This window comes from Paramormyrops kingsleyae, chromosome 15 (assembly GCF_048594095.1).
Source record: "Paramormyrops kingsleyae isolate MSU_618 chromosome 15, PKINGS_0.4, whole genome shotgun sequence".
NCBI classification, from domain to species: Eukaryota; Metazoa; Chordata; class Actinopteri; order Osteoglossiformes; family Mormyridae; genus Paramormyrops; species Paramormyrops kingsleyae.
In genome coordinates this window covers 8,225,507-8,253,421 of record NC_132811.1, presented here as the reverse complement: position 1 = coordinate 8,253,421, position 27,915 = coordinate 8,225,507, and the positions used below count along the sequence as shown (strand labels likewise).

The 27,915-nt window shown below is 38.2% G+C and overlaps 1 protein-coding gene across 9 annotated transcripts in view; it reads left to right on the top strand.

Moving 5' to 3' along the window:
• Positions 1-27,098, top strand: part of nlgn1 (neuroligin 1) — a 183,201-nt gene extending 156,103 nt beyond the window's left edge. For 6 of the 9 annotated variants that reach the window (XM_023844276.2, XM_023844274.2, XM_023844268.2 and 3 more), the window contains 3 exons: positions 16,182-16,394; positions 19,570-20,359; positions 20,701-27,096. In XM_023844276.2, coding sequence (XP_023700044.1) covers positions 16,182-16,394; positions 19,570-20,359; positions 20,701-21,517 — 1,820 coding nt within the window. In that variant the 3' untranslated portion in view covers positions 21,518-27,096. Of the gene's footprint in view, positions 1-16,181; positions 16,395-19,569; positions 20,360-20,700 lie in introns of all 9 variants that reach the window. The other 3 variants (XM_023844279.2, XM_023844278.2, XM_023844273.2) reach the window with 2 other exon arrangements.
• Positions 27,099-27,915: the final 817 nt, after the last annotated feature.

Genomic DNA, 27,915 nt, shown 5'->3' with positions numbered 1-27,915 from the left:
TTTCATACTAGGAGCCCACATCCCAAGGGCGGAACTTTGGCTGGAACATTGGGGGGGTTGAGGTCTCCACCCATTACGGGGGAAACATGATCACCGGGGGGGTTGTATTAGCTGGTTTTGATTTATTTGGGGGGGCTATAACCCCCCCATCCCCCCATAATTTACGCCCATACCACATCCATCCATCCATCCACCCATTTTCTGTAACCACTTACCCATTTCAGGGTCTCAGAGGGTCTGGTGCTCATCTCAGAAGCTATGAGTGCAAGGCAGGGAACAACCCAGGATGGGACTCCAACCCATCGAAGGACATGCACAGCAATCACCCAACATGCATACCAATGGGCAATTTGGTAACTCCAATTAAACCTATGTGGGGGGAAAGCCAGAATACCCGGATGACACCCCACAATGACACGGAGAAAATGCAAACTCCACACACAGGGATCCATGGCAGAGATTCAAATCCTGGTCCCATGGGTGTGAAGCAGAAGTGCTAAGAACTGTGCCACCAATTGCACAGAACTTCGTAATAACAATTACTTATAATCAAGGGTATTTATACCTTGGATTCTCAGTATAACCCTCATTATAGAGCTACAGGTGCTGTAGCCATTTATCAGCTGAATGTGTGCACTTTACCAACTTTTGAAAGAGCTTTCTTAGCTAATAGTAATTGATAATTATGATGATAATGATGTATGCACAAGAGAAAGCAGGCATTAATAGATCTTTGGATTCATAAATTTAATAGCAACTTATGGTAACTGTACAAAACTTTGCCCCTCGCCCATTCCTTGCGTTATATGAGAAACCAGGTATTCTTTCTGTGAGATGCAAAGACCCTAATGCATTTTGAAATGCCTAAGTATGAATTTGTAAAATGCATCCTTATGCTCAGATATTATGTACTGATGCAGTTATGACACTTTCAAGGAGATATAAAATTATTTGTAGCTTCTAGGCAGTGTTTAGTTACCTGACTGTCACATGTAATGTTTCATAGCAGGAATAGTGGGGATGCTGTAATTTCTCAGTATAGTTTGCATAGTTTTACTTATTACCTGCTTTGTGGCATCCAGGATACGTGTTGAGTGCCAGTGGCACTAATGTGTCCTCTTAATGGCAGGGAATGAAGAATTGCTGTTGTGACGGAAAAGGTGTGCGAGTCGATTGTCTTGGACACAGGGCTCCAAGACACAGTGGAAAGAGGGGAAGGAGAATAGATGGAGAGGGTGGAGACATCAGTCATCCTCCAGGTACTCTAGGAGAGTCTCCCTGCAGATGTTCTCACTTTGATTAGATTTCTCATATATCAGGTTTTTTTCTTCCAGGTCCACACATGCTGGTCAGGGAAACCTAATTGCATTACTGCATCAGTAAATGGCATCTGAAGGCAACAAAATGTCCGAATCACCCGCATAATGTCCGGTTGCAAATAGAAGCATGAATATTTTGGCTGCCCAGCATTCTCTGATAATTCATTTAAAAAAGTTGAAATGACAATTAAAACGAGCAGCTTACTGACCAATTAGAAGAGTGTTTAATCATTTTATTTTGGGATGTTTGTTTTGTTTCTGGTACTCTTAATGCATTGCTGGGAATTGCAGGGTTGCAGTTTGGGTTCTCCCACAGTCCAAGGACACGCAGTGAGGCTGATCAGTGTCTACAAACTGCATCCAGCTCTTGTGTCTGTGCGCAACCTATGATGGTCCGGCACCCCACCTTGGGTGTTCCCCTGCTTTGCTCCCACATCTGTCTGGGTTAAACTTTGGCCCTCTCTTGGTTGGGTGATTGATGGACCTTAGATTCTGTGTTTGTTTGACCCAGTTTTGACTGGGTCATTTACACTATATGAAGACCGCATATAATCACAGAGGTTGGCACACCACATTATTAACAGTGTGAAGACACCATTTCTCTTTCTTGTCTTTTCTGTAACCATGAAGGCAGAGCTCTAGGCGAGAAACAACATTCATTTTCAGTAACCACTAATCCGGTTTGGGCAAGAGTGGTGTGGAGGGTATCTACCCAAAGAGCATGTTTTTGGCTTGTGTGTGGAACCCCCCACCCCCAGAGGAAACCCACTAGTGACATCATCACAGGGAAAATAGGGGCCACATGTAAACACATTAAGTAGGTCTGCAGTCATGAGGAAACTACAGTATGCTATTCGACCTAACAGAGACCCCATGATTCTGGGCAGATTAATGTTTTCACTTGTTTGCATCCAGGAAATCAAGACTTCTGAAGAAGCTACTGTGCGCAGTTGAGGATAAGTGGATATGAGTGGCCTTTTTTCTCCATGCAGGGGCAAGTGTGAGACACTGCTCTGCTGCTGGGAAATACGGCACAGCTGCTCAGCTGGAAACATCTTATAGCTAAAGAATTTGTATTGGCCATCAAAACACCCACATCAGTGTGATACAGTGACTTGGGTTGAAGGGATGCCATTGGCTTTCAGAAAAAAATGACTGACTGAAAATGTATTGCCAATATTGCACTGCATAAGTTCTTTTCATTTCAAGAGAAATCACCTCCCTGAATCTGCCGCTGACACCCCAGCCATGTGATCTACTGGAATATGTCAATGGTGAAAGCACTCGTCTGAAATGTCGCGTCTGAAATGAATCTTCTTTTGTTGACACGTTGGGGGATTTCGCTGACGGCTTTCCGGAGGCATGTCTGACTCGTTCGTCGCATGCTGAGAGCGCTTTCCACCAGCGTGTACCGTTCTCCTGTTTAACTTTGCCGTGTCACGCTTGGAACAGCTGGCATGGCATGTCTCTGTGGAGCCAACATCTGTCAAGCCTCGTGAAACCACAGTCAACCCCCCTTCCCCCCAAAAGCTAGAAATAGGCCTAGCAGCAATATTTACAGGATGCATTTAGAGGCATCAAACTCCTCTCTTACTTAATTAGCAATCCATTTTTCCTTTTTTACATTAATTTTGTATGGGTGATGGATCATAAATCTGCACACTTTATTCTCAAATATTATGGCCTTATAGGTACTAATTAACTGCTATCAAAATGCTGGGTTATTGAGGTGGAGTACAGTTGCATTTCAATTTTGAAAAAGACAAATACGTGTATAAGCTTTGTGTATTATTGTATAAGAAGACAAGAAAACTGACTTTTTACAATGCACACTAATAACGGAGAAATTTCTCCAAAAAAAATTACAGAACCAAATGCCGTCATTTGGTAAGATAAACGGTAAACAAAAAATAGACATTTTAACTTACGAGCTTTTCTCAATGTGCAGCATTTTAGACTGTTACCATGACAACAGCAGTGGCCCCATTATCTACATGTATTATCGAAAAGCATAGATTAGAGATATATGTAAAATGAACTGTGTTAGCTGTGCTTGCTGATGTGTCACAATAGGTGTTGTAAATGAGTTTAAATTCAAACTATAGACAGAATAATATGCAGTACTCACTGTATTCTGACGCCTATATTTGAAAACATTCATACAAACTTAAACATATAGCAAAATATGATGAATAGTGGACACATTACCTTAACTGCAACAATACCGAATTCAATGTGACAAATCAATAGATGTACTGAAACTGGTGCATCTACATTTAACGTACAATTTAGGCTTCCATTGACTCTCCCTGCCGGCCCCTGGAGGATGGGCTCCCCCTTTGAGTCTGGTCCCTCCCAAAGTTTCTTCCTTCTGGGGAGTTTTTCCTTGCCACTGTCGCCTATGGCTTACTCACTGGGGGCTTTGGGTGGGGATGCTGTAAAGCACTTTGAGACAATGTAATGTTGTGATAATGCGCTATACAAAAATAAATTTGTTTGTTTGTTGAATAAAAATATAATCTCACTGTATTACAGCAAAAAATCAGTGCATAAATTGGATATGGCAGATTAGTCCTCTAGCTATTTCAGCATTCACTGCTTTTAAATATTGTTTTACTGGTTATTTGTTGCATTGTTTGTTTTTATTAATGGGATTAAGGGAGTTATTTTCTGTGTTTGCTGTCTGGTGAAATTGACTCATTTCCACAAGCATATAACAATCGTCTGACATTTCTTGTGAATGAGATCTGCCTATGTACCCTTCCTCATTTTTCTGTCAGTACCTCTCTTAGTTTCTTTTAAAGATAATGCAATGGGATTTGTGACATAAATAAAGAACATTTCTCTTGCATGTAACACAAAGTCAGTAATATTTCGCAGCTGTGTTTCTCACAATCGTGCCACACAGTCAATAAGTGAGTCCAACAGCACAAATGAGAATGATTATTATTAATTCTGAGAGTGCATGCAGAGCTCATGCAAAAGCAGTGGAGGTAAACTTTATGCTGATTTTTGTTAACACATGCTAGATAATTTCAAAAAAGAATTTAAGAATCATTAAAATCGCAAAGCTTGCTAAGTTTTGTTTGCCATGACTGAGTAAAGTTGTTCTATCACAACTGATGATCTCAGCCTAGTTGACTAACTCGGTCCTTACGATACGCCAACTGTATGTATTAATATAAACATTGCACATTGTGGCACAGTGGTGCAGTGGGTAGTACTGTCGCCACGCACCACTGCTATGTCTGTGTGGAGTGTGCATGTTCCCCCCGTGGGTGCAAAGGCTTTTCGTGGATCCTCTGTTTTCCTTCCAATGTCCAAAAACATGCAACTTAAGTGAACTGGAGTGCCTAAATTGACAATATGTGCAAGTGTTTGTGTACTCTGCAATGGTTGGTTAGTTCCTGCCATGCGCCAAAGGCAATGTCTGTCCATCCATCCATCCATCCATCCATTTTTTGTCCTATTCATGGTCGGGGGGGGTCCAGAGTCTATCCTGGAGGCTACGAGCGCCCAAAGGCAATGTATATATAACGTATAAACAATTACACAAATAATTGTCAAAAGAATCAGCAGATTACTCAAACATTAGTATAATCGATAGTCACAGCCCCAGTCATATGTTTTGGATATAAATTGCCCTTCACTGCACTTTATTCACGACACATAATTATTTCAGTTCCTTGGAGCAATGAAGACAAAAGATTATCACAAAAACCTCTGGAGTCAACAAATTAATCCATCTGTATATTAAATGATTGTGTATTCTCTTCCTTTCAAAATCTCCTAATAAACAATGATCCTGTATTGTATTAATGATCCCAGGGATCAGGCATTTAGAGCACTCCCCTAATGTTTCCTTTACTTCTCCTAATCATTGCAGTTCTGGCTGAAGGGAATAGGGAAATCACCAAGTCCCAACTTTCTATATATGAATATGAATGTAGGGTTTTTTTTTTAGATTTGCATAGCCCCTTCCTCTGGGCTTACCTGCCGCTTCTCTAGTGCTTTCTTTTAGCTGTAAAAGCTGGGCTGAACTTGAGGATTGCCAAGTGAAATACCTCTTGAATGCTCAAAAGAAGAAGACCACATCCAGCAAACCCATCATATTTTGCTGCAGCATGATGTTGAGCTCAAAATATATGCATTTCTCAGCAACCATATAATACTGTCAGGTTCATATTGTCAACAATTTTGCAAAATTCTTTTTATCACATAAGTTTGTATTTATATATTACAGTAGCAAACAAGATCAATGGGAGGCACAATAGTGTCGTACCTGTATGACTGATTCTTGCTAGGAATTTGAAGTTTGCATGACCTTCCTGCATTTATGTGAGTTCCTTCCATGAACTCCAGATCCCTTCCACAGTCCAAAAAGCATGCAGTTTGGAGAATTGATGTCTCTGGGTTGTGTGATTGTGTGTGAGAGAGTTTCTTACTTGCAATGACTCTGAAATAGGCTTCCTGGAATATACTCCAGCCCCCTGACAACCTTGACTACACTGTCAGAAATAAAAGTACCAATTTGTACCTTTGAGGGTACGGTTACTTGTCACTGGGGCTGTACCCTCAAGGGTCTGCCAGTTGTACCTTAGCTGTAGGTAAATGTACCGTTCAAAGGTGCAGAAATAGACTCTGAGGAGCATTATTGTACCATTGGGCGTACCTTAATGTTGTTTGATCCTTGGGATACAAAACTGTATCAAGGCTTGACGTTTTTCCTGACAGTGTAGGATAAGATGACACCAGCTGATCTCTTCAAGCAGGGCTCTGGACCTCAATTCCAGGCCATATTTTCAGTTCTTCCAGGTACTTACTTTAAGAATTAAAGTAAGTATTCTGATTGGCCAGAGGCTTCACACTTGGCTCACAGGTAAAGGAAGGCTGGAAAAATAAACAGTACTCAGACCTGGAGGACTGAGATGTGAATAGCCCTGTCTTAGAGTGATGAAACAGTTAAAAGGAACTGTGATCAGAAGATCGCTGGTTTGAGTCCCACCCTTAATACAACCGTTACATGTCTGTGCTCCCTTGAACAAGGTCCTTAACCCCCAGCTCCAGGAATGCCACCCAATGGGTAACCCTGCAATGTGAGCCCAAGCAATGGAGCTATGGAGAGCAAGATAGGGAAGAGAAAAATTCCAGTGTGCTTGTGCAAACGGCAAAGGATTTATCTTTTTTATCATTACATACTCAGTGGCAGTGTTTCTCAAACCAGTCTTCAGGGACCCCCTTGTAGCTCCCTGCCAAACAGTCCATGTTTTTGCTCCTGTCGGGCGATGGGAGGGAGCAAAAACATGGACTGTTTGGCAAGGAGCTACAAGGGAACTACTGAGCACTGGATTGAGAAATACTGCTCTAAGAGATTCTAGCCTTACATGGATCGGTAAAGCTGACTGATGACTGGTACTTTGATTTTTCTAAAAAAATTAATTATTTAGATGTTCATTTATTATTTCTATTAAATTAACATATCTTCAAGCTACCTTCATAATTCTTACATATGCCTAAATTTCTGGGCTATTTTCAGCAGTGGGCAGCTAAGGATCTTTTGTTTTTCCCTTGTTGTGAAGTAAATGGATCATTGATACAGGTTTAGGGCGCCAAGGCTGCAGCGACCTAGCTAATAGATTATAGATTTGCCCTTGGTGTTTTTATGTAGATTAAGTCCTATGGCCTTGTTTACACTTGGTTTTAAAATGCGTCTTGGGAGTTCGGATAGCAAGTGGTTTACTGACGCACATCGCCGATTACACCTGTGTCCATCATGCATCTCCAAGGTGTCCAGTTGGCGACTTGTGTTCAGATTTCGTTACTGTCACTTTTGCTAGTACAGTAGGTCAAATGGGGATGCATTAGCGTTTACACTACAGAACATTTGTGGTCAAATGCATTTCAGACCACTTTGGCCAATGGTTTGAATGATCCAATCACTATGCATATTGGTGATCTTTTACACTTGTATTTAGTGCTCTCCACTTGTGATCCGATCACCCAAGATGCATTGTCAAACCAGGTATAAACAGGGCCTATGAAACTGAGAGCTATAGTCTGTATATTAAGGCTCATATTAAGGCTAACAGCAGGTTGGTAGCCCTAACTTACAGTGTTAATTTGTCTTACCAAATTATCAACTGTACCTCTATTTATCAACAGTTGTAATAACATAAGTATTCTAAGGAAAACTATTCACGAGTAAAGAATTTACGGTAAGACTTCACTTAAAGCAGTCATCATAATGCATTAGAAATACCTTCAAAATGCATTATAATGCATTTGTAACGTATTATAAAGATAGCTATAACTATTTGTAAACACGCATAACACATTATAGCCATGTTTATTATGCATTATGAATGATCCGTGAAGCTGTCATCTATAATTCACTATAAATACCTTCATAATACATTATAATGGCTTATACTAATCGTACTGATCTATAGTGCTTTATAGATGAGAGCTTCATAGAGCATTCATAATTTAATGTGTGCCTTTTTATAAATAGTTATAGCCATTTCTATAGTACTTTATGAATGCATTATAATGCATTATGAAAGCATCTATAATGCATTATACATCAGGTAGTGCTTTAAGTAAAATGTTACTGAATCTGCTCAGAAGATTAAGTTTAAGCATGCATCATGAGTTTGAGCTAATATATGAATTGGTAGATTTCTAGGCAGATCAGCTGCCTTTTACAAGAATGTAGTAGAGGTATTGTCTTGGTACTGTCTTTAAACGGTGACCTTTATGTGTAGTTAACTTTCAGAACCTTGTGGCGTTTACGCATTTTGAAAGGCATCCCGAGTACAAACAAAAAGTTTATCTTAAGGTTCAAAAGCAGTGACCTTCAAAAGTGACTGAAAAGTCCACACAGTCGTGTCTTTGAGATCCAGTGACCTGAAAATATATTCATAATGCATGGAATCGCAAAGCTTTCTGATGCTTTGTCCTACCTTAGGGTCATTGGGAATACTTCCATTTAGCATTCTACTGGCAGCAGGCCGCCAAGCTTTCAGAAATGTCGTAATATTTAACAGATTTTTTTCAAGATTAAAACTCATCTAAAATGTAATGTATCCATTAAATGTGACAGCTAGTGTATCTAATTTTAGTGGTGGAACTGACCTTCCTATTGTCAACATATACTTAAGTTTTGAAACAGATCAATATATGATGATAAAGTGCCCAAAGACAACACCAGATGCTTATTATTAATTGTTGCGCCATATGCTTTTGCATGGTGATGCTCTGCAATGTGTTTATTGTCACTTTTTTCAGTTCTTCCAATTTCCAGGGATTTTTTGACTTCAGTCTGTTCTTCAGCACGTGTAGTGCTTGCTCCTTTGCAGGTCATTCACTTAGCCAGTCAGGAACATTCCACTTACTGGATAGAAAACCTTCATTAGACTGGAGGTTTGCTTAGGATCATTGTCCTGCTGCATGATGAAGTCTTGTCTGATGGTGCTTGATGCGTCCCACTTTTACATGAGCAGACAAGTTGTTTCTGTACCTTCTTGTATCTGTCTGGCTGATGCCATCGGCAGTGACACACAGGTGAGTCAGCAGACATACCTGCCCAAGGTATAATAACACTGCGTCCACCAATGAACATGTACTTAGCATTATGGCGTGTCAATGATATACCTGTATTTTACCTCATTTCAAGCATAGCACATGTACCCCGGGATGCCATCAGAGATTTTGGGACCCATGTATGAGCTATTTTCTTCTACCGAACTCCACACACCAATCGTATCACTGCGCAGAAGATACAAGTATGAGCACCCCGACGATATCTTCTGCACAGTGATACGACTGGTGTATGGAGTTCGGTAGACATACACTCACAGAGGAAGTGACCTCATTAAATCATATCGAACTTCCATTAAGCATTTGGCATATTGATTAAGAGGAAAATTATATCACGACAATTATCGTTATCGTTTAATGCCCAGCCCTACTTTTTAAGCACTGAGTCATACTGAATAGACAGCTTGATTATTGCAGCTACACCTCCAACTATTCATACTCACGTTTCCCTTGGCCAGGAAGTGGGAAACCCTTTTCTTCTGGCCTGGGAAGAGGGGAAGCATATCATAATGAGCCCAACCCAGACCAATCCATTTATGTTTCAAAATGTTTCAGTTTCACTCAGGGGCCTTTGGAATTGTCCCAGCTTTCCCCCTTTTCACAGCACCATGCATGCACCATTAAAAATCAGTACTCCTACCAAACATCTTCCTGAAAGACCCATCTTTTCTGGAAAAAAAATCAGCCTGTTCATTTAGCCATTGACCTGCTCTGTCATCTGCTCCCCTTGGTCTCTTGTGTATTTTTTTTTGCACTTCCCTTTGTCTTATATTTCAATCGCTTTCTTTTTCAGTTCCAGCTCAAATCGCTCTTGATCTGATGATAACTTACTCCGGTTACTGGTCATTTGTTGGACGCTCAGACTAGCTGTACTTATGCCTACACTTATGACAGCTAAATGCGTGTGATGCACGTTATCTGCTAGATAAATAAAGATAAATGTAAATACTTTGTAACTTTTTTTTAACTTTTGAACATGATAAACTGGAATGGCATTGCCTGTTGTATTAGACAGCAGATCACAAACATGAAAAGCAACTAGAAAATGGCCTGAAACCCACAGGGCTGGGGAGAACATAACAGTTACTCTCATTCCAATGAGACCCAGAGTACGTAATTTTTTTCTCATTAGAAAGGTACATAAATTCTATCAGTTGTTTGCCTTCATCTTGATAAACTACCACAGTCCTATCAAAGCAAATTAATTGCATTCAGATAAAGTGACCCCAAACAGGGAACAATATTAGGTGCAGTGACTGGTGCACCTCTTACAAACATTCTGTTTTGCAATTGTGTTGTCCAAATATTGACTAAAACTTGTTTTATAATTGATAAAATGTAAAAGTATTTGGTTCTGATTATTAAAACTTTCAGAAAGAAATCCTAAGTGGTATTTAGCAAAGCCTGGTAGGGAAGTGACATGATCAGTAGAGGGAAATTGGTCCATGCATAATTGTGATATGATAGGCCTTTTGGTGAAGTTTGGTAAAGCAGTGAAATGTTCATAAGGAAATAAACCAAAGTATTGTTTATTCAGGGAACAGCTCCAGCGTTCTGTGTAATATAGATTTACAGATTGCAAGCTCTGTAAAACGTGGCATCTCGGGTGTTGGGATCAGATGTTTCAGCTGTCAAACACGGCAAACTGCTCTGGCCCTCGTGTGACATCACTGAGAATTGATACACACCTCATCTTTCTCTGACATCTTAATCCTCGTTTCCTCATTTCTCAGCCGGCTAATTGTTACAGTTCAGAGATGATGGATATGACAGGGAGAGCGTAGGTTCACCAGTTAGTTCTGTGGACAGGAGGTTAACACAAGGTCTGTAAATTATGGATCTACCGCTAATAGATGCATTTAACAAGTATGCAAGAAAGGTCAAACAGGACTTATCATATGCATCCATGTGCATTTGTGATTTAGATAGATTTTATTATATGTATACAGCTGTTACGTACATAAATTGATTTATATAGGTTTTTCTTTCATCCATTTGATCATTATTTATTACTATAGTATTAGTTTACATTGCTTTTCATTCCAGTAGTAGCACCGCTTTTGGTTTTAAACTTAAACTGAAAGCGTGACCTGTTCTTGTCAACAGTCTTCACATGTCCTGTAAACATAATATTTACTAAGGGGTACCATGGGCTTTATGGTGAGAGACTTTTTTTAGGTGGGAAGATGGCAATTGATGGCTCTGGGGGGGAATGTGGTGGGGGCCGTGTTTCACATATCTACATGGAGAAAGGCAACGTTGAGCTTTTAATCAAATGGAACGCCCTTGAGTTGGAAGTGCCTCGGCAACAGACCCATTCTATTATGGGATGTGAATTACAAGGTGCTCACTGGGACCTGCTACCGAGGATGTGGAATGGCAGAAGGAGCAGAGACCATTTCGTGGGAGTCTGCTATAAATCAGTGATCTTGCATTTGAACATTAGGCCTTTTGAGGCTCCTATGCCAGACGAATACTTGTTTCAGAGGCCTGTTGTGCTCTTGTAGCTCTGTCTCGTTAAGGTTTAGCTAGCTTATGAGAAAAAGCATCAATATTGAGCATGGAGATTTTTAGTTTTCTGTGTGGATTTTTTACATTCTCCTCGTGATCATGTGGGTTTCCTCTCTTTGTCCAAAAACATGTGGTTAGGTGAAATGGCTTCACTAAATTGCGTATAGTGCATAAGTGCATATGCCCCGTCATGTAGCAGAACCCAGTCCATAGTCTCCTGTGCCCTCTACTTCCTGGGATAGGCTGCGGGCTCAAAGCAATGCTGTGCTGAAAGTTCACTTATAGAAGAATGTTTCAGCACAATCTGTTGTCATGGTTGTCTGTATAGCATTAATCTGTTACCCTAACCTCACAAAAAGTTTTTCAAACTTCAGCTTCTTTTAGCTTCTTTTGATTCTTGTGCACAGTATTTTCTGTTTCCTCCAAGATTTTTTTTTCGTTGAGACCTGAAATGCGGATGATGGTTTGTTTTTGTTTTTCTGGAGACAAAGAATCTTGTGTGGTATCCTTCAGAATATAAACAACGGTCTTTTTATCAACAGTTTTCATACTTTATTTTACACAATTTTTGGTCACGACGCTTCGAAGAAACAATTACTCGTCATACAAATATTTTCTGAGCAGCGCCACAACTGAAAATATTCAAGAACTTAAATTATATAAGTTAAACGTACTACAGTATGTGGCCTACAGTATATGGTGCAGTGTTGTCTTGATGCTGCAAACCCGGTACCTGCAATGCAAAACTCAGTGCCAGTGTAGCCTAAGTATAATGGAAGGCGTATACCCTTGAATGCATGCTGCTGATTTATATCCTGTTGAGAGTCTGTTGGAAAAATTGGTCCATAATTGTCCCTCAAGCAGAGAGCTTGAGCAAATGTGGCAAGAAAAATGGGCACAATTGCACCATACCGATGTGCAAAGTTGTCAAGGACTTGATCTGTGGCTTTAACTGCTGCCAAATATGCTAGATACATTTTTCCTGAAGGGATTTCGATTACGATGCCCTGCTCATATGTAGATGTGGACTATTTGGAATACAGCACTTCAACAATTCAGTGTAATTTTCAACATAAATGTTCTGATGTGGGTGGCACAACTACTCAGTGTAGAGCACTTTAACCTCACGCCTACTCAGTTAGCACCTTGGATCCCCATCTCCACTCTGTGTGTGGAGTTTGCATGTTCTCTCCATGTTGCAGCTCAGTTGTGGATGGATGGCTGTCCAAAGGAATATTTACTTGTTGAAATTATAGGACTGTAAAGATGATTAAGGGCTGATCATGATAACCTGCCTTGGTGGTTTGTTCCATTGATTTAAAATGGGCCAAAGCATTTTGACACCATTTGCAAATTGCATTGTTCATGAAACACAGACATGTTGGTAGAACTTCACAATGTGATCAAATGCTGATCTTTCATTTTTTCTCCCCGTTCCTTTAGACATTTTTATTAGAATTTGATATACTTGACTTACCTGTGGAATAAACATAGAGTTTGAATTAATTTGGATTACAATGTCTAATGCTCAGTTCACTCTTTGGAAGAAATGCAGTTAATAACATTTCATTGGTAAAACTAACCAAGGTATATTTTGGGGTATCCAGAACCAGAGGCACATGAACATAGTGAAAGGTCCCAGGGCTATTACAGTTGCCAGAGCCCCCCCTATGTCATTGACCATCCCATTTTAAGACCCCCCCCCCCCATGAAAGCTAATTTTCATCACATAATCTGGCATTATTACATAATGTGATGTCACACACCGTTTAGCAAAGCATAATGTAATAACACTGCATTATGTAACAACTGCACAAAATGTAACGAATTTATAGCCTACATCATTTTACATTGTGGCATGAATCTATTATTATTATTACTATTATTATATTGTCCAAAAAAGAGCATCAGCATGTTTAAGTGATCCAATTTAGGCGACTTCTGTGTCTCTATGACACAAAAATAACTCAAGTAAAGAACAACATAGAAAATAATGAGTGGGTTGGATCAAGGTTACAAACGACTTAAGTTACTCATTAATCAACAGTCATCTTAAGTTTAAATGTAAATTTATCTAATGAAATTTTGTTATTACATAATGTATCATTAAACCATTCATGATGGATGGATGGATGGATAACATATCTTATGGATATAGTGGATGTTACCAAAATGATTTGGTTTTCATTCAATGTGTAAGCTGAAATACACAATAATGCAAACACACAATAATGCATACTACAAGTTATAACATACATAATTTTTGGCTAGTTTCAGTTTGAATGTTTCACAAAATAACTTCACATTTTTACTTGGTGTATGTTGTAACATTGCAATTGTCATGCAAATTATGTTTGAGTATTTTCAAGCATAAAACTGTATTCAGTCTTTACTTTGTGCACTTCAAGCCACATATCAAAAATATATTCACAATGCATATTTATCAACACACTTAGCAGCTGTAAACAGTTTTTCATGTAATTTTTGCAGCGGAACTGATTAATGCTGTACTGTTGTGTAATGTATGTGGAGGAAATGGCAGTGATTACCTGCACAGATTCTGCCTCGGGCAGCAGTATTTATGAATTAATTGTTGCATTTAAGAGACTTACATTTGGGAAGAAGACTGTCAGGTCCTGAAGGATAATGAAGAGCTCTGCTTTTGTTAACCTTTCTCTAATAGCACTAAGGCAGAGTGCTTGCATACACAGGACAGGCAGAAAGGACTAAATGTCCTTGTTCTCAATTGGCACAAAGGAAAAACAAGAAACATTTATATTTATACCTGTCTAAGTTTATCCAGGATGTTAAGATTTTTCTGCTGTATCCTACAACTGTATTTCTACACATTATAGGATGGATGGATGGATGGATGGATGGATGGATGGATGATCATGACTGCAAAAATATCACTTGTTTTTCTTACAGGCTCTTAAGGTTGGGTGAATGATCAGAACTAGAAAAGTTTTCTTGCAGGCTTTTAAATATGTTTTAAGTCAGACTCAGCCAGTGTCGTGCCTGGGCTTGATTACATGATTAGCAGAGCAGGTTAGTTTCAGGTGCTAACTGAACATTTCAGAACATTTCACGATACCTTTCCACCTCCTGCTATACAAATGCCTCACCACCTGATGCTCTTAGATCAGCACTGCACAAAGATTAATGCATATACTTATTCCTCAAGTCATGGGTGATATGTTACACTGATAAGCAACTGTCATCTAAAGTCATTTTTACTGACATTTTTCAGTGGCAGTGGCTGCAGTGGTTCTGATGACACAAGCCAGAAGTAACATGTTTATTCGTTGCTTATCATTCATGCTCAAACAGGAAGCCACTTGTTTTTCTATTAAACTTCCTACACCACTGCAAAATGACTTTTAGATGACCTGCTACTATGTATGAGTATAAATGCAAAAAATGATTCTGCCTATACTCTTATGGTCAACAGCACTTTTGCCAGATAAGTATATGCAAAAATAAAATTGGTGGGAGATGCCTTTTAAATGACAGCATTTAAAATTGACGTACATGAGGAAAGGCATACTCTCTGATTTAGAATGTGAATTCTCCAGTAATAAGCATTTTAGAATGGAAATCAAAGTTTAGGGGAATGGGGATTCCTATTAAAGATCTCCAGTGGTCCACCACAGAGCCACTTTGACTTAATCACTAATTTTTCAGGGACGACAAGTAATATATGAGTACAAATTACTTTTCAAGTCATACTACTCCTTAATTGAAGTGCACCAATGTGAAATAGGGACAAGATGAGGCTGCCTCAGTATAATTCTCCTCTCAGTTGTACTGCGAGGTACGGAGCACTCAAAGTCCGCATAAGCTTGCTATTGATAGATTAGCTACAAAGTTACCGTAGCCCCTTTCAGGAATCATCTACAGTATGTGCATGTAGGAGAGATTTTTTTTCTCCTGAATCAGAGTAACAGTATTACTATTCATTCATGTTATTCATCTACTGTATTTTAGTTTACATTGTTTATTTATGTCAAGTTTTATTGTTCTTCATTTTAAGTAAATTAATTTTGGAATTGGCATAAAGCTTTAAGCATGTGGTTGGTATTCTGTTGCTATTCATTTTTAAATATCAAAAATAGCTGCTATGTTTTTAGGTTTTAATGGATTTCAGCGAATACTGAAAGGAAATATCAATTACTATACACAAATTTCAAACAATGCTGATTGATTTGTTTCTGGGTTGATTTTTTTTTCTTTGTGGATTAGGTCACATGATTTCTTTACTCTGTCTGGTCTGTTATTTTGTACATATCTGTAATGTACAGCACCTGAATAATTAAGATTAGTTACTGTATAGCAACTTTAAATTATTTTAATTTTTCTTAATCTCTTTAAAGTAGTTTAATATGGAATGCACATCTATTGGCAAAAGTATACAAATGAGAAAATTAAATAGTAAAAAAAATGTTGATTTATTCATGCAACACTCATTTAAATTTTTTTTTTATAAAACTTTTTTATATGGGGTGGATTAGGACTTGTCTGTTTTAAAACTGGATTTCCACAATTATTTTGCTTTATGCTCAACTATTCCATTCCAAGAAGGTTAGCAGTATATATGGATGAACTAGTATATATAGATGAACTAGAGGGTTTTACTCACATTATAGAACCGGAAACTTTAAAAATCAAAACAAATCATCAGAAATGGGAGGTCTTTTTTTAGCAAGGTAGTTATTGATTGAGTTTGTGACCTTTTTCTCTTTTGTTTTACAGGATTTTTAAGCACTGGAGACCAAGCCGCCAAGGGGAATTATGGTCTTCTTGATCAAATCCAAGCTCTGCGCTGGACCAGTGAAAACATAGCTTTTTTTGGCGGTGACCCGTTGCGTATTACTGTTTTCGGATCAGGGGCAGGTGCCTCCTGTGTCAATCTGTTGACCTTGTCGCATTATTCTGAAGGTAACCGTTGGAGCAATTCAACCAAAGGTATTATGCAGGTTGCAACTTTTGACAATTTTGTTGTCTGCATGCCACCAATGCCATATATTTGATTTGTTATGGTTTTGAATTTTTTCCCATTTTTTTTTTTTTTAACTTGTCTGAGTAAACATAATTCCAGTAATGCACATATACACATTTTGTACAGGGTTTTTATATAGATTTTTGAAACTTTCATTTAGAACCTTTATTAATTTTCTTAAATTTTCTGTTATAACGTTGTCTAAATACTTCTGTCATGCATGTAAGCATTCAATTTTCCATGTTGTTATAAAGCTAGTGATTTTTTTTTAATTCAGCATTTTACATTTTTAGCACCCTAAGTGTGAAGAAGAATGCTTTCTTACTTTTCAAGTACTTTACAAGACATTGCAAATTACAGGCATGATCCAAAATTGTCAAAGGATCAAGGTCATAAGCATAATTTCCACTACAAACATTTTGGGTTCACTTTTGTCCACATTGACATAAAAACATTTATATAAACACTTGTAGTGCATCTCCCTCCATGCTACATCTAGAACATTATCGTTCCTTGTTAAATTATCAACTTAAAAATCCACTGTTTTTATTCTAAATTAAAGCGAGAGTACACAATTATATATTCAAAGACAGTATAGTTCCTCTGGGGTCGATTCTCCCATCAAGTACTTAAGTCGAAAAAGCGATGAAACAGTTAAACGCTTTTGAGTTGCAAATATTCTCACCTCGTCAACACGGACACACCCACCGCACTAACCCAGACGCAGTTGTGCAAGAAATATAATTAATTCATCAAGCATGAACAGGGGGTTGTGCCCTCAATGATTTTGGCAACAAGCAAAATTGTGGAACATTAACTATTTCTTTTACATTGTGAAGCTAATTTATATATGGGGAAAAATTACTTTGAAAATGAAAGCAAGGACATAACCTACTGCACATACATTTGGCCATTCTCACAAACATGAGAATCTGTTGACAAAAATTAAATGTTACAGTGAAATACATTGTCTGAAATTTGTGCAGAGTAATTGACATTAACTTGACTTATTAGGTATATTAAAATTATGTCATTTCTAGCTCTGATTTAATAATCCCTCTGCCGTTCTCTCCAAATAGGCACTACCATAGCAGAATTTAAATCAAATAATACAAAACTTGATAAAATGTTTTAAGTCTTTCAACTTTATTGCAAGTCACCCACAATTGGCAATCAATTAGTATAATAGCCTAAGATATACATTCATTTCTTCAGTCGTTTTGTGTTACTCCGCAACTCATTGATTGCCCCAGAGGAAAAATCTACATTTTAGACATTGATATTAATTTTAAAATTTAGAGAAAATTGATATCTTGCGGTAAAGAGTTTATGAAAATGACCCGTAATGTGTTTAAGAACGAATACATATACTTGGCTTTTTTCCATCTTCATTCAGAGCAGTTCTGTAAACAAGCAAATATGCCTCACCAATAGATATGGTGTACATGTTAGTATTATTAGAAGCATTAACTGAAAGTTTAGAATTCATTGCTGTTAAAATAATAATTCAATCAAACAAGCTTATATGCTATAATGTAGGCTGCGATGTATTATTCCAAACCGATTGCTTGTCATTGCCACTAAAAACCCACACAACTACCCCATTAAGCGTACAATGGTTAATAATTAGGCGAGGTCAGGTAGTTCCACTGGGGACCCCTGACCTAGTGTATTGTAGTGTAGTGTAAGCATGAAATGTATGTATGTGTATGAAAATTCAGGATGAATTGCGGCCTGAATTAGTTCAAAACTGAGTGTTTCACTATCCACCTGGAAACATACTGTATGATGCATTCAGGTCTGTCAGTTAAAGTTCTTAAAGACAATAGCATATCTGTCTTATAATAAGTACATGCACTTCAGCGTAGGATTGTGAGGACAGACTACATCCTTTGAACCTATTTTTTTGCTCATTTTCAGTGAAAGAATTATTTTTTAATCGACCAGTCATTTAGCCTGTTTGATTCACCTTCTAAGCATGTTGACCTAGTTCATCCTTACACACCTATATGTTTCTATGTACTATTGTGTTATATAATTCTTATCTCATTAAATGAATGATTCACATGCGTTTTGGATTGTAACTTACTTCTAAATGTATAATAAATGTAAGAAGTTTAGTTGTGTTACATGTTCGGCTTTCTGAACACTTAAATATTGCCCATGTCCATGCAAAGGCCTGACTTAATACAGCCCTCCACAACACGCAGTGAAAAATGTACTAAAGTTCACTTAAGTCAATGGCAGAATATGCATAGGGGTAATTTACATGCGGCACCCCCATATTTTGGTGTTTCTCTACCTAAAATGCGTATGTATCTTGAGTGCACATAAACCGCAGATTTAACTCAATGGGAGAATATGCTAATGCTAAAAAAGCACGTAGCTAGCCACTTTTTTGACTTAAGTGCATGGGAGGATAGACCCTTATGCCTAAAAAAATATCCAATGCCAAACATTGTTCTGTGACATTGAGGATTCCAGCGGTATTGGTACCATTACCACCATCATTGCTAGCGACTTGCTCCATGTGCCATGGTTTTCAATTTAATCACAGCCACATTATTTTACTTATTTTATTGTTCCATATATTGATTTATAATATTCAGCTAGATTTCCAGCTTGCTAAAAATGCAATAAACAAACTTCCATAGAAAAAAGCAGGCCGTTGGTGTAGCTAAGATAATAGCTAAGATAGTTGACTACATTAGACGTCTCTTAATTCTGTACTCCCAGGTAGTCCTTTTGATTAGTGTTTCCCAACCCGGTCCTCGGGGTCAGTCCATATTTTTGCTCCCTCCCAGCTCCCAATACTTAATTAATTCCATAATTAACTTAAAGTCAAATGTAACTTAACTTTCATTAAAAAAAAATTCAAAATATTACATTGTTTGAGCTGCGATTGTTTCTCACCAAAGCTTTCATGGACAGAATGGCTCTGAAAATAAAACACACCTTATGTCAGGTCACTATGACAAGTATTCTCATTTTCAACTGCCCTGCTAAGGTGAGGGATCTATTTTAGTGGGTTTTGTTGAATGGCTGTGGCACTTGCTTTCCCTTCAGCATTATGCAATAATTGTGAGCATAATGCTTTGTGATGGGTGCTGGTTTAGAATTGTTCTGTATTGTTTTCTGCAGGACTCTTCCAGAGAGCAATAGCCCAGAGTGGAACAGCATTGTCCAGCTGGGCTGTCAGCTTCCAGCCTGCCAAATATGCTCGGATGCTTGCTAAAAAAGTTGGGTGCAACCTCAAGGACACAGTAGAACTGGTGGAGTGCCTCCAGAAGAAGCACTACAAAGAGCTTGTGGATCAGGACATACAGCCAGCCCGGTACCACATCGCATTTGGACCCGTCATCGATGGCGACGTGATCCCCGATGATCCGCAGATCCTGATGGAACAAGGGGAGTTCCTTAACTATGATATCATGTTAGGGGTCAATCAGGGGGAGGGATTAAAATTTGTAGAGCTCATAGTAGACAATGAGAATGGGGTCCAAGCTAATGATTTTGACTATGCTGTGTCAAGTTTTGTGGATGACTTGTATGGCTATCCTGAAGGCAAGGATATCCTCAGGGAGACGATTAAGTTCATGTACACAGACTGGGCGGACCGGCATAACCCAGAGACCCGGAGGAAGACCCTTTTGGCGCTGTTCACTGACCACCAGTGGGTTGCACCCGCAGTGGCCACTGCTGACCTCCACTCCAGCTTTGGGTCGCCCACCTACTTCTATGCCTTCTACCACCACTGCCAAACAGAGCAAGTACCACCTTGGGCGGATGCTGCTCATGGAGATGAGATCCCTTATGTCTTTGGGCTGCCGATGATTGGCCCTACCGAGCTCTTCCCCTGCAACTTCTCCAAGAACGATGTCATGCTGAGTGCTGTGGTGATGACTTATTGGACAAATTTTGCAAAAACCGGGTAAGTCTGTTTCATGATATAACTAAGAAATACTGCTAATTTAGCTCCAGTATCCTCATCTGTTTTTTGTTTTTTTTTTAATGTAGGTAATTTTCCACCTGTTGTGTAGCATGTGTCAATGCCGTTGTGTTTTGTATGAGGAAATGTTTCAACTGATGGGCTGCTGAAGACCATAGGAATACTAATAATGAACATACATCTGCTTTATACCGCAGCTCAGATCTCTACGCTGTCGTACTTGGTGGTAAACCCAGACTAATATGTTCTGGTTTCATATTCCATTTTGAAATTAAGGTACATAAATCACTGATATTTATACTGTCTTCTGTCGTCCCCTACAGTGATCCTAACCAACCAGTCCCCCAGGACACTAAGTTCATACATACTAAGCCCAACCGCTTTGAGGAAGTTGCTTGGACTCGCTACAACCAGAAGGACCAGCTGTATCTTCATATTGGCCTCAAGCCGCGTGTTAAAGAGCACTACCGAGCCAACAAGGTGAATCTATGGCTGGAGTTGGTTCCTCATCTACACAGCCTCAACGAAGTCACACAGATCATTTCTACCACTACAAAGGTCCCCCCACCAGAGGTAACCCGGACACCAAAGATTATCCCTGTCAACACCAAGCGGCCTAACCCCACTCCTTTCCCTACTGAGAACCAAGGCAGTCAGAACCAGCCCTTCCTTGTGGACCAGAGGGACTATTCCACAGAGCTGAGTGTCACCATTGCTGTAGGAGCCTCCCTGCTCTTTCTCAATATCCTGGCCTTCGCTGCCCTCTATTATAAGAAGGACAAGAGACGGCATGATGTTCACCGGCGGTGTAGCCCGCAGCGCAACACCGCTAATGTCCTGGGCCACACTCAAGAGGAAGACATCATGTCTTTACAGATGAAGCATGGCGATCTGGACCGCGATTGTGACACCATCCATCCACACGAAGTAGTTCTGAGAACAGCCTGTCCTCCAGACTACACATTAGCCATGAGGAGATCGCCAGATGACATCCCTCTTATGACTCCCAATACTATCACCATGATCTCTAACACAATGTCTGGGATCCAACCTCTGCATACATTTAACGCCTTTTCTAGTGGACAAAACAACACGCTGCCTCACCCCCATCCTCATTCACACTCAACAACCAGGGTATAACCAGTGGCATAATGGTATACACAAGAAATATCCAACTCAGAAAACAAGATCTAGACTTTTCTGCACCTATGATTTTTCATCATGGGGTGTGTGTGAAAATGGAGATTTATCCTTGAAAGGAAATATATTATTTTATTAACGAAAAAAACATTACGTTGAAATGTGACGAACAAAAAACAGAAGGATTCATTGTATTTCAATTATTATAGGATGAGGCCACTTGTCCACTTGCATAAATCGCATAAGGAACATTGAAAAGGTTGGTTTGATGCAGTTGTCTAACAGATGTGAGAAAAGAAGAAATCTTGGGGTTATTAAGGAAGACAGGAATTGTGCTTCATAAATAAATCGTACTTTTGTGCCACTGCATCCAGTTATGAGTGACACTTTCTACCGACCGAAGAGGATTCTGATCGCTGCGTTTCAGGCATGTGTTACCCTACAAGAGGAAGTATTGTAGGATGATATTTTAAAAGGAAACTGTTCCAGAATATGCACAAAGGAGACATTGAAAGATGTCTTGGATTCCTTTTTTTCCAATTTATTTTTGGGAACAGTTTTATTGTATAGGACCTATTTACATATCTAAATATGTACAGAAAGCACCAATGCTGTTTAAGCCCCGATTGGCCCTGATACTGAAATCTGCCAGCAGAACAGAAGCAGATAAGGGCATCCTGGCAGATACAGCTTCATCACATAAGTGCTGTCAATAACAAGAGCTGGTGGACAGGGGAACTGGATATTTTTAGCACGATGCGCATGACAATTTATCTGCTTGGTGGCTGTTCTGCTGATTAAGCCGTAATTAAAATAATTTTCATCCCCATTGGATTTGTTTGAAGAAATACGTCTCTGATTGGCTATCTACTTTGGAGGTGTCTGGGGAGGTAATGTGGGAAGGTAGATGGGGAGATCTGGATATAGTAATTAACAGTAAATATGATATAGTTTAAGTGAACATGGTTATAAGGACTAGTTTTGTACAATGTGTGTTGGTAAAAATTTTTGATAGTGGTAAAACACTCAGTGTTGAAATGCCCTTGGAAGGGGCTATCACCTTTGTTTCTGCTCATTGTTCTTTGCTATCATACATACTGTGTAAGGTTTTTGATCACATTTTGTTAATGGCAAATTTACCTTGGCGGGAAAAAAAAAAAAAAAGATTTCACGTAAATATTTGTCTTTATTTTATGAGCAGTTGTACGCAATGTCCAGAGTATGAAGACATGTTTCTCACTGCAGGGAATTGCAAAATTTCATATTGCTGTTTTTATTGGCTGTATTATTATTATTATTATTATTATTATTATTAAGTTCCGAAGCACTCAATAAAGAATGGTGCTTGTTATTTCCTAATGAAAGTGCAAGGGTTCCAGTGGGCAAGGTAAATTAAGGCTCCCTCCCCTCTCACAGTAAGCTAACACTGTGACATCTGGGTATATGAGAAACCAATTAGACACCCAAGAAAACTTGTTCAGGTGTTACTACTGTAGGTCAACATGTAGCCCATGTCCAGTGATGACTATAGTTTGAATGTTTTTTTTTTTTCTTTTGATGCTGGATTTTGCTAATTTCCTGATACACCGTAAGACCATCACGGAAGTCACGTCGTCTGGTTTTAGCGTTGCGTTATGATGCCTGCTGGGTACCCCCCCCCCCCCCAGGCCTTTCATTACTCCACAAGAGCATAACTGTGGTATATGGACCAGATGTACTACCACGAGGTTGTGTCTAACAAACACGATGGATATATTCTAATAAATCCCCCTTTGCTAATGGCAATGCTACATCAGGCAGTCGTATTCTTCTGAGTGATGTGATATGTTGTGCGCAGCCATTTTTAAGAATGACACGACATTAACTAAAAGCCCCAGCAGATAAGTTTAATTTGCAGGAATATTCCAGAATCACAAGGTAAGTTTCACTGCATATGGCAGCATTTCTGAGGCTTCTCACCTGGCCCTCAGCTGAGTAGTTCTGCAGTGTGAAGATCCTGACAGGCCATTCCAGTTTAGCACAGAGGCACCTCTTCTGCTCCCACTGCCGGAGGACTATAAACATACTTTCAGACAACTTCCCCTGTACTCTCAATATCTGGCCTGAGGACCCTCTTATTCAATTATGCAAAGCAAGCGTTAAACGTTCCAGCCCAGGAACACATCCGTTAGCAGCATTACAGAGGAATGAGCTGTTCATAGGCAATGCTATAAGGAATGGGCTCAAATTCAGCAGGATGCGCCGAATGCATATGCCCTGCTTGATATTTTCCAACAAAGGTTAGAAAATATGTTTATTGGTATTGAATAGGTGAAATTATTCTTATTTCTTGGTGTACTAGAACACAGAGGTGTATGCTTAGTAAAGTAGGGCTACACTATGTTTGTGTAAACAGGATAATATTTAATCCATCAGTATTGTTACCAATTTTACAATTCACACAGTTCACATTGATTTGCTAATCTACATGAATGCTCACTTAAGTAAAATTGATCAAACATGATTTTGTAAGGAAAATAATAAAAATAATAATAAAATGTACCAAGTAAAGAACATTATTAAATATGACTGCAAGCAGGAGGAGGGACACAATTCCATAATAACAGCTCAACCACATAACTGGTTGAAAATGCGTTAAATGATAATGACACATTTCAGTTGTCAAAAGTTGTAATTTTTCTTTTATGTGAAAGTGATGTGAGATTGATGAAATTAATTCCTTTCATGATGAGGCTGAACAGAAGCATTGCAAATAAAAGTTGCAAAGTTTTCAGTCAAAGCTGTAATACCAATGTTTGAATACTCAGTAGTCATTCCTGTCCTTATGCATCTTCAGAAGTTCAGAAAAACAAGTACACCAAGGTTTGCGAATATCAGGATGAAAGGAAAGACAGTAAATATTCATCATAAGGTTTAGAACTTGGCTTGTTTACAGCAGCTATGTAATGCTAACACAAGGGCTTGATTTGATTACACTTCACACAATACAGCATAGTGGCGATGTTCTTCTACAATAATTATAATTGCAATATTTTGAATATACACTGTTTTTCAAAATTATACAAATGAAAAGTATCATTCATTGATGCATCATTAGTCAGACTATGAAGAAAAAGCATGCGGTACCTGAAATTAGTTGATATAAGAAAATTGTAACATGTTACCTTTAGGCTTTAGGTTGGCGACCCTTGCAGTGTACGTTCTAACTAATTGGTTCACATTTTTAGCCAAAGTATGACTTTGTATTTTCAGTGTAAAAATGCCATAAACATGATACAGCATTGGAAGTAAAGAATCAATGCCAGTCAAGGATCAAATGTTATTTTTACTTGATACTTCTAATTGTAATATTGTGTGCCAACCCATACATTTAATTGGAGAAAATTGCCCATGCATTTAATTGGAGAGCATTGTCCATGCTTTTGGCCAGTGATTCATGCTTAAGCATGAATATATTTTTTTCTTGCCTCTGCATTATTTTACAATTCCTTGCCGCTAAAATGCACATTTTGAGTACTACTGTCTGTGTTCTGGTTCCACAATGCACCAAGTGTCTAAAGGAAATGTATTACTTGTACTCTAAACTGAAAGCTTGTGCCCTCTGATGTCATCAGGAAATATTGTGAATGCATTTATGATATTTTTATCATTATATCTATATCACTTTTCTTTCTTTTTCGGAGGATAATCCAATGAATTGTACATGTGGTAAAGAAGCAGGTAAAGAATAATTTAAATTTTGATAAAATGAAGTCTGTTGTATGCTGCAAAAGCACATTCTAAATTTTGTAAATGAAACTTTAAAACAGTAACGTATGAATGTGAAGTTGTCGTTTTTAGTGAGCTTCTCATTTGAATGAATTATAGTGAAAAGAATTAAGGTTAATTATTATAGAGGTTAATAAGGGATAAAAATGGCAGACATGTCTGTATCTTCTGATACTCACCTGAAAGAATGAACATACTCTGGGACAGATATGTATTTTAAGCATTTCTTTAGTTTGCATTCATTTAAACAGATTTAGATGAGTATATATGTTGGTTTACAAGATAGATTTCTCGTATATGATTCTTCAGAAGTCTCTTCAGAAGTAACCTGTATGTGTCTCTGATAAAATGAAGATGTTAATTTGGCACTGAAAACCTGCTCCTTGTTTTTTTCCGCACCTTCGACTTGTGAAATAACAGTACAGCAGAGGTATTTGATTTTGTCATTTTCCACCTTGAGTACAGTAGTGTGTCAGTTTAATAAAATCATATGAGTATACCTCAGTATTTTAGATGTGACTTAAAATAGTCTGAGGTAAAGCAATATGCAAATTCACTGTGAGTAACTCATTGTCAACATATGGTCACCTGCCTCATTTGCATGCATTATTGTATATGACCTGGTTCAAAAAGGTACTTGTTATGCCGACATAAGAAAGTACCTCTTAAACAGAAGTTTATATTTTCCCAATAAGAATTACCGTTTCCTTTGTATTGAAGAGTCAAAAGGACCGCAATAAGCCACTTTTTCTTTCTTCGTGTAATTCTTTCAGTGGCTGCTCTGACAGAGAACAACAAATACAGTTTGTCAAATTCGATGTTGACTGAATAGTCTGATTTATTTAAATAATGGAATATCTGACAATAGTTTCTCATAGCGTCTGTGGACACACATTGGGCTGATGGCATCGGTGAGCTTGTCACTCAGTTGTGTTTTATGTCTGCGTTTAAAAATTATACTAGTACCAGTGACCTTCGAGAATTTAATATCCTTCTGTGTTTTTTTTTTTCCTTTACTATCATTGAGGTGCCACAGCCCTGACCAGGATAAGTGATTAGAAGATGGATGGATAGATTTGAGGTTGTAGTTTGTCAGGCATAGCGGCTTGCTGGATATGTGTAAAGCTATTTGCAAGAAGCAATGTTTTTACATTCACAATCACAAATGGCTTTTGACACGGTGCAGAAAAAAGAAATCAAGATGCAGTGAATGTCCCAGTTAACATGTTCATATGCAATTGTTCATATCAGATGGTGTTCACCGAGTTAACATTGCCAGAGCCTATTTCTGCAAAGCCTATTTATGTCAGCGAAATTTATGTTTATATTGTGGTATGTGGAACATTGCTGTTGCTTCACTGTAAATTGGATGTGACGTTAGAAATGTTGTTGTTAAACATTAAAGGAGGAGGCAAAAGCAGCAAGGTCATATTTTTTACTTTTTTGAAAGACAGTAAATAAAATCCAAATAGGACTTTATTGCTTTTACATAAATTTATTTCAGCTGATAACAAAGTCAAAGTAATACATGTAATGGATATCAAATGCACACTGGTAAACCTGAAAAAGAAGACGGGGAACCGTTAATGTTTTAATGAAATTTTGCATGGTTTATATTTGAATCAGTATAGCTTAAAAATAATAAGAAATTCACATTGGAAATTTATAAATGAAAGCATAATATTTGTTCATGCTTTTAAAATAGGACTGTACAACATGTAACCCTCACTGATTTCAGGACACAGATATGGAGGCTGCTGAACTCCTTGCTGTTTCATTACTGCTTAGTACTGTAAGTATAAGTATAAGGAGAGGAGTGAAATTTTATCCTCAGACTATTATAAAATGGTTACTTTCACAAATATTCATTTTTTCATAATAATGCCCTTATTGTGCTCAAAATATTTGGTTTATTTTCACTGCTGTACTTTTCTCAGTTATCCAAAGAAATACTTTTAATTAAAGGTATAGATCCCGCCTATTATGTCACAATTTATTGTAGACCCGATCAAAATTCATATTTAGCTTTAAGTTTTAAGTGTTTTCTACTGGATGCGAAAAGTTTCACCAAATGAAATGCGAGGCTTGCTTATACATTTACCGCCATTTTACTCTGGAAGAAGAAACCAGGAAACAAACAGACAACAAAATTATCCACAGTTCAGATCTGTGAGCCTTAACTTCCTGTTGCTCAAATCTTACCTGATAATGATTCCTGTTCTGTAACAATGATCATTTTTTATTTTAATTACCGACTATTCCATCACCACTTTTTATATAGTGGCTACTTTTCCATGGAACTTCTTCATAATCTTTTAATAGCCCTAGACAATTGCTATATATTTTAGGGATGTTTTACAGTTAAAATGTATGCACCTTCATATTCCTTATGCTTATGTCTTCTGAATTCCAGAGTTATGTGTTTTCACTTATGAAAAAAAACAGGATTGTCGGTCTGCATTCTATATAGCATGTTCCGTGTTTTGCCAATTTTAGCAGCAGTTCCAATTGATGTCTTGGCAGAAATCTCAGTAGAAGTGTGAACGTCTCATTGCAATGTTGCAAGGAGAATTAGTTTTCTATTTGAAAAGAGGGTTCTTATTTAAATTTAGGCCTTGATTTATCTTCTC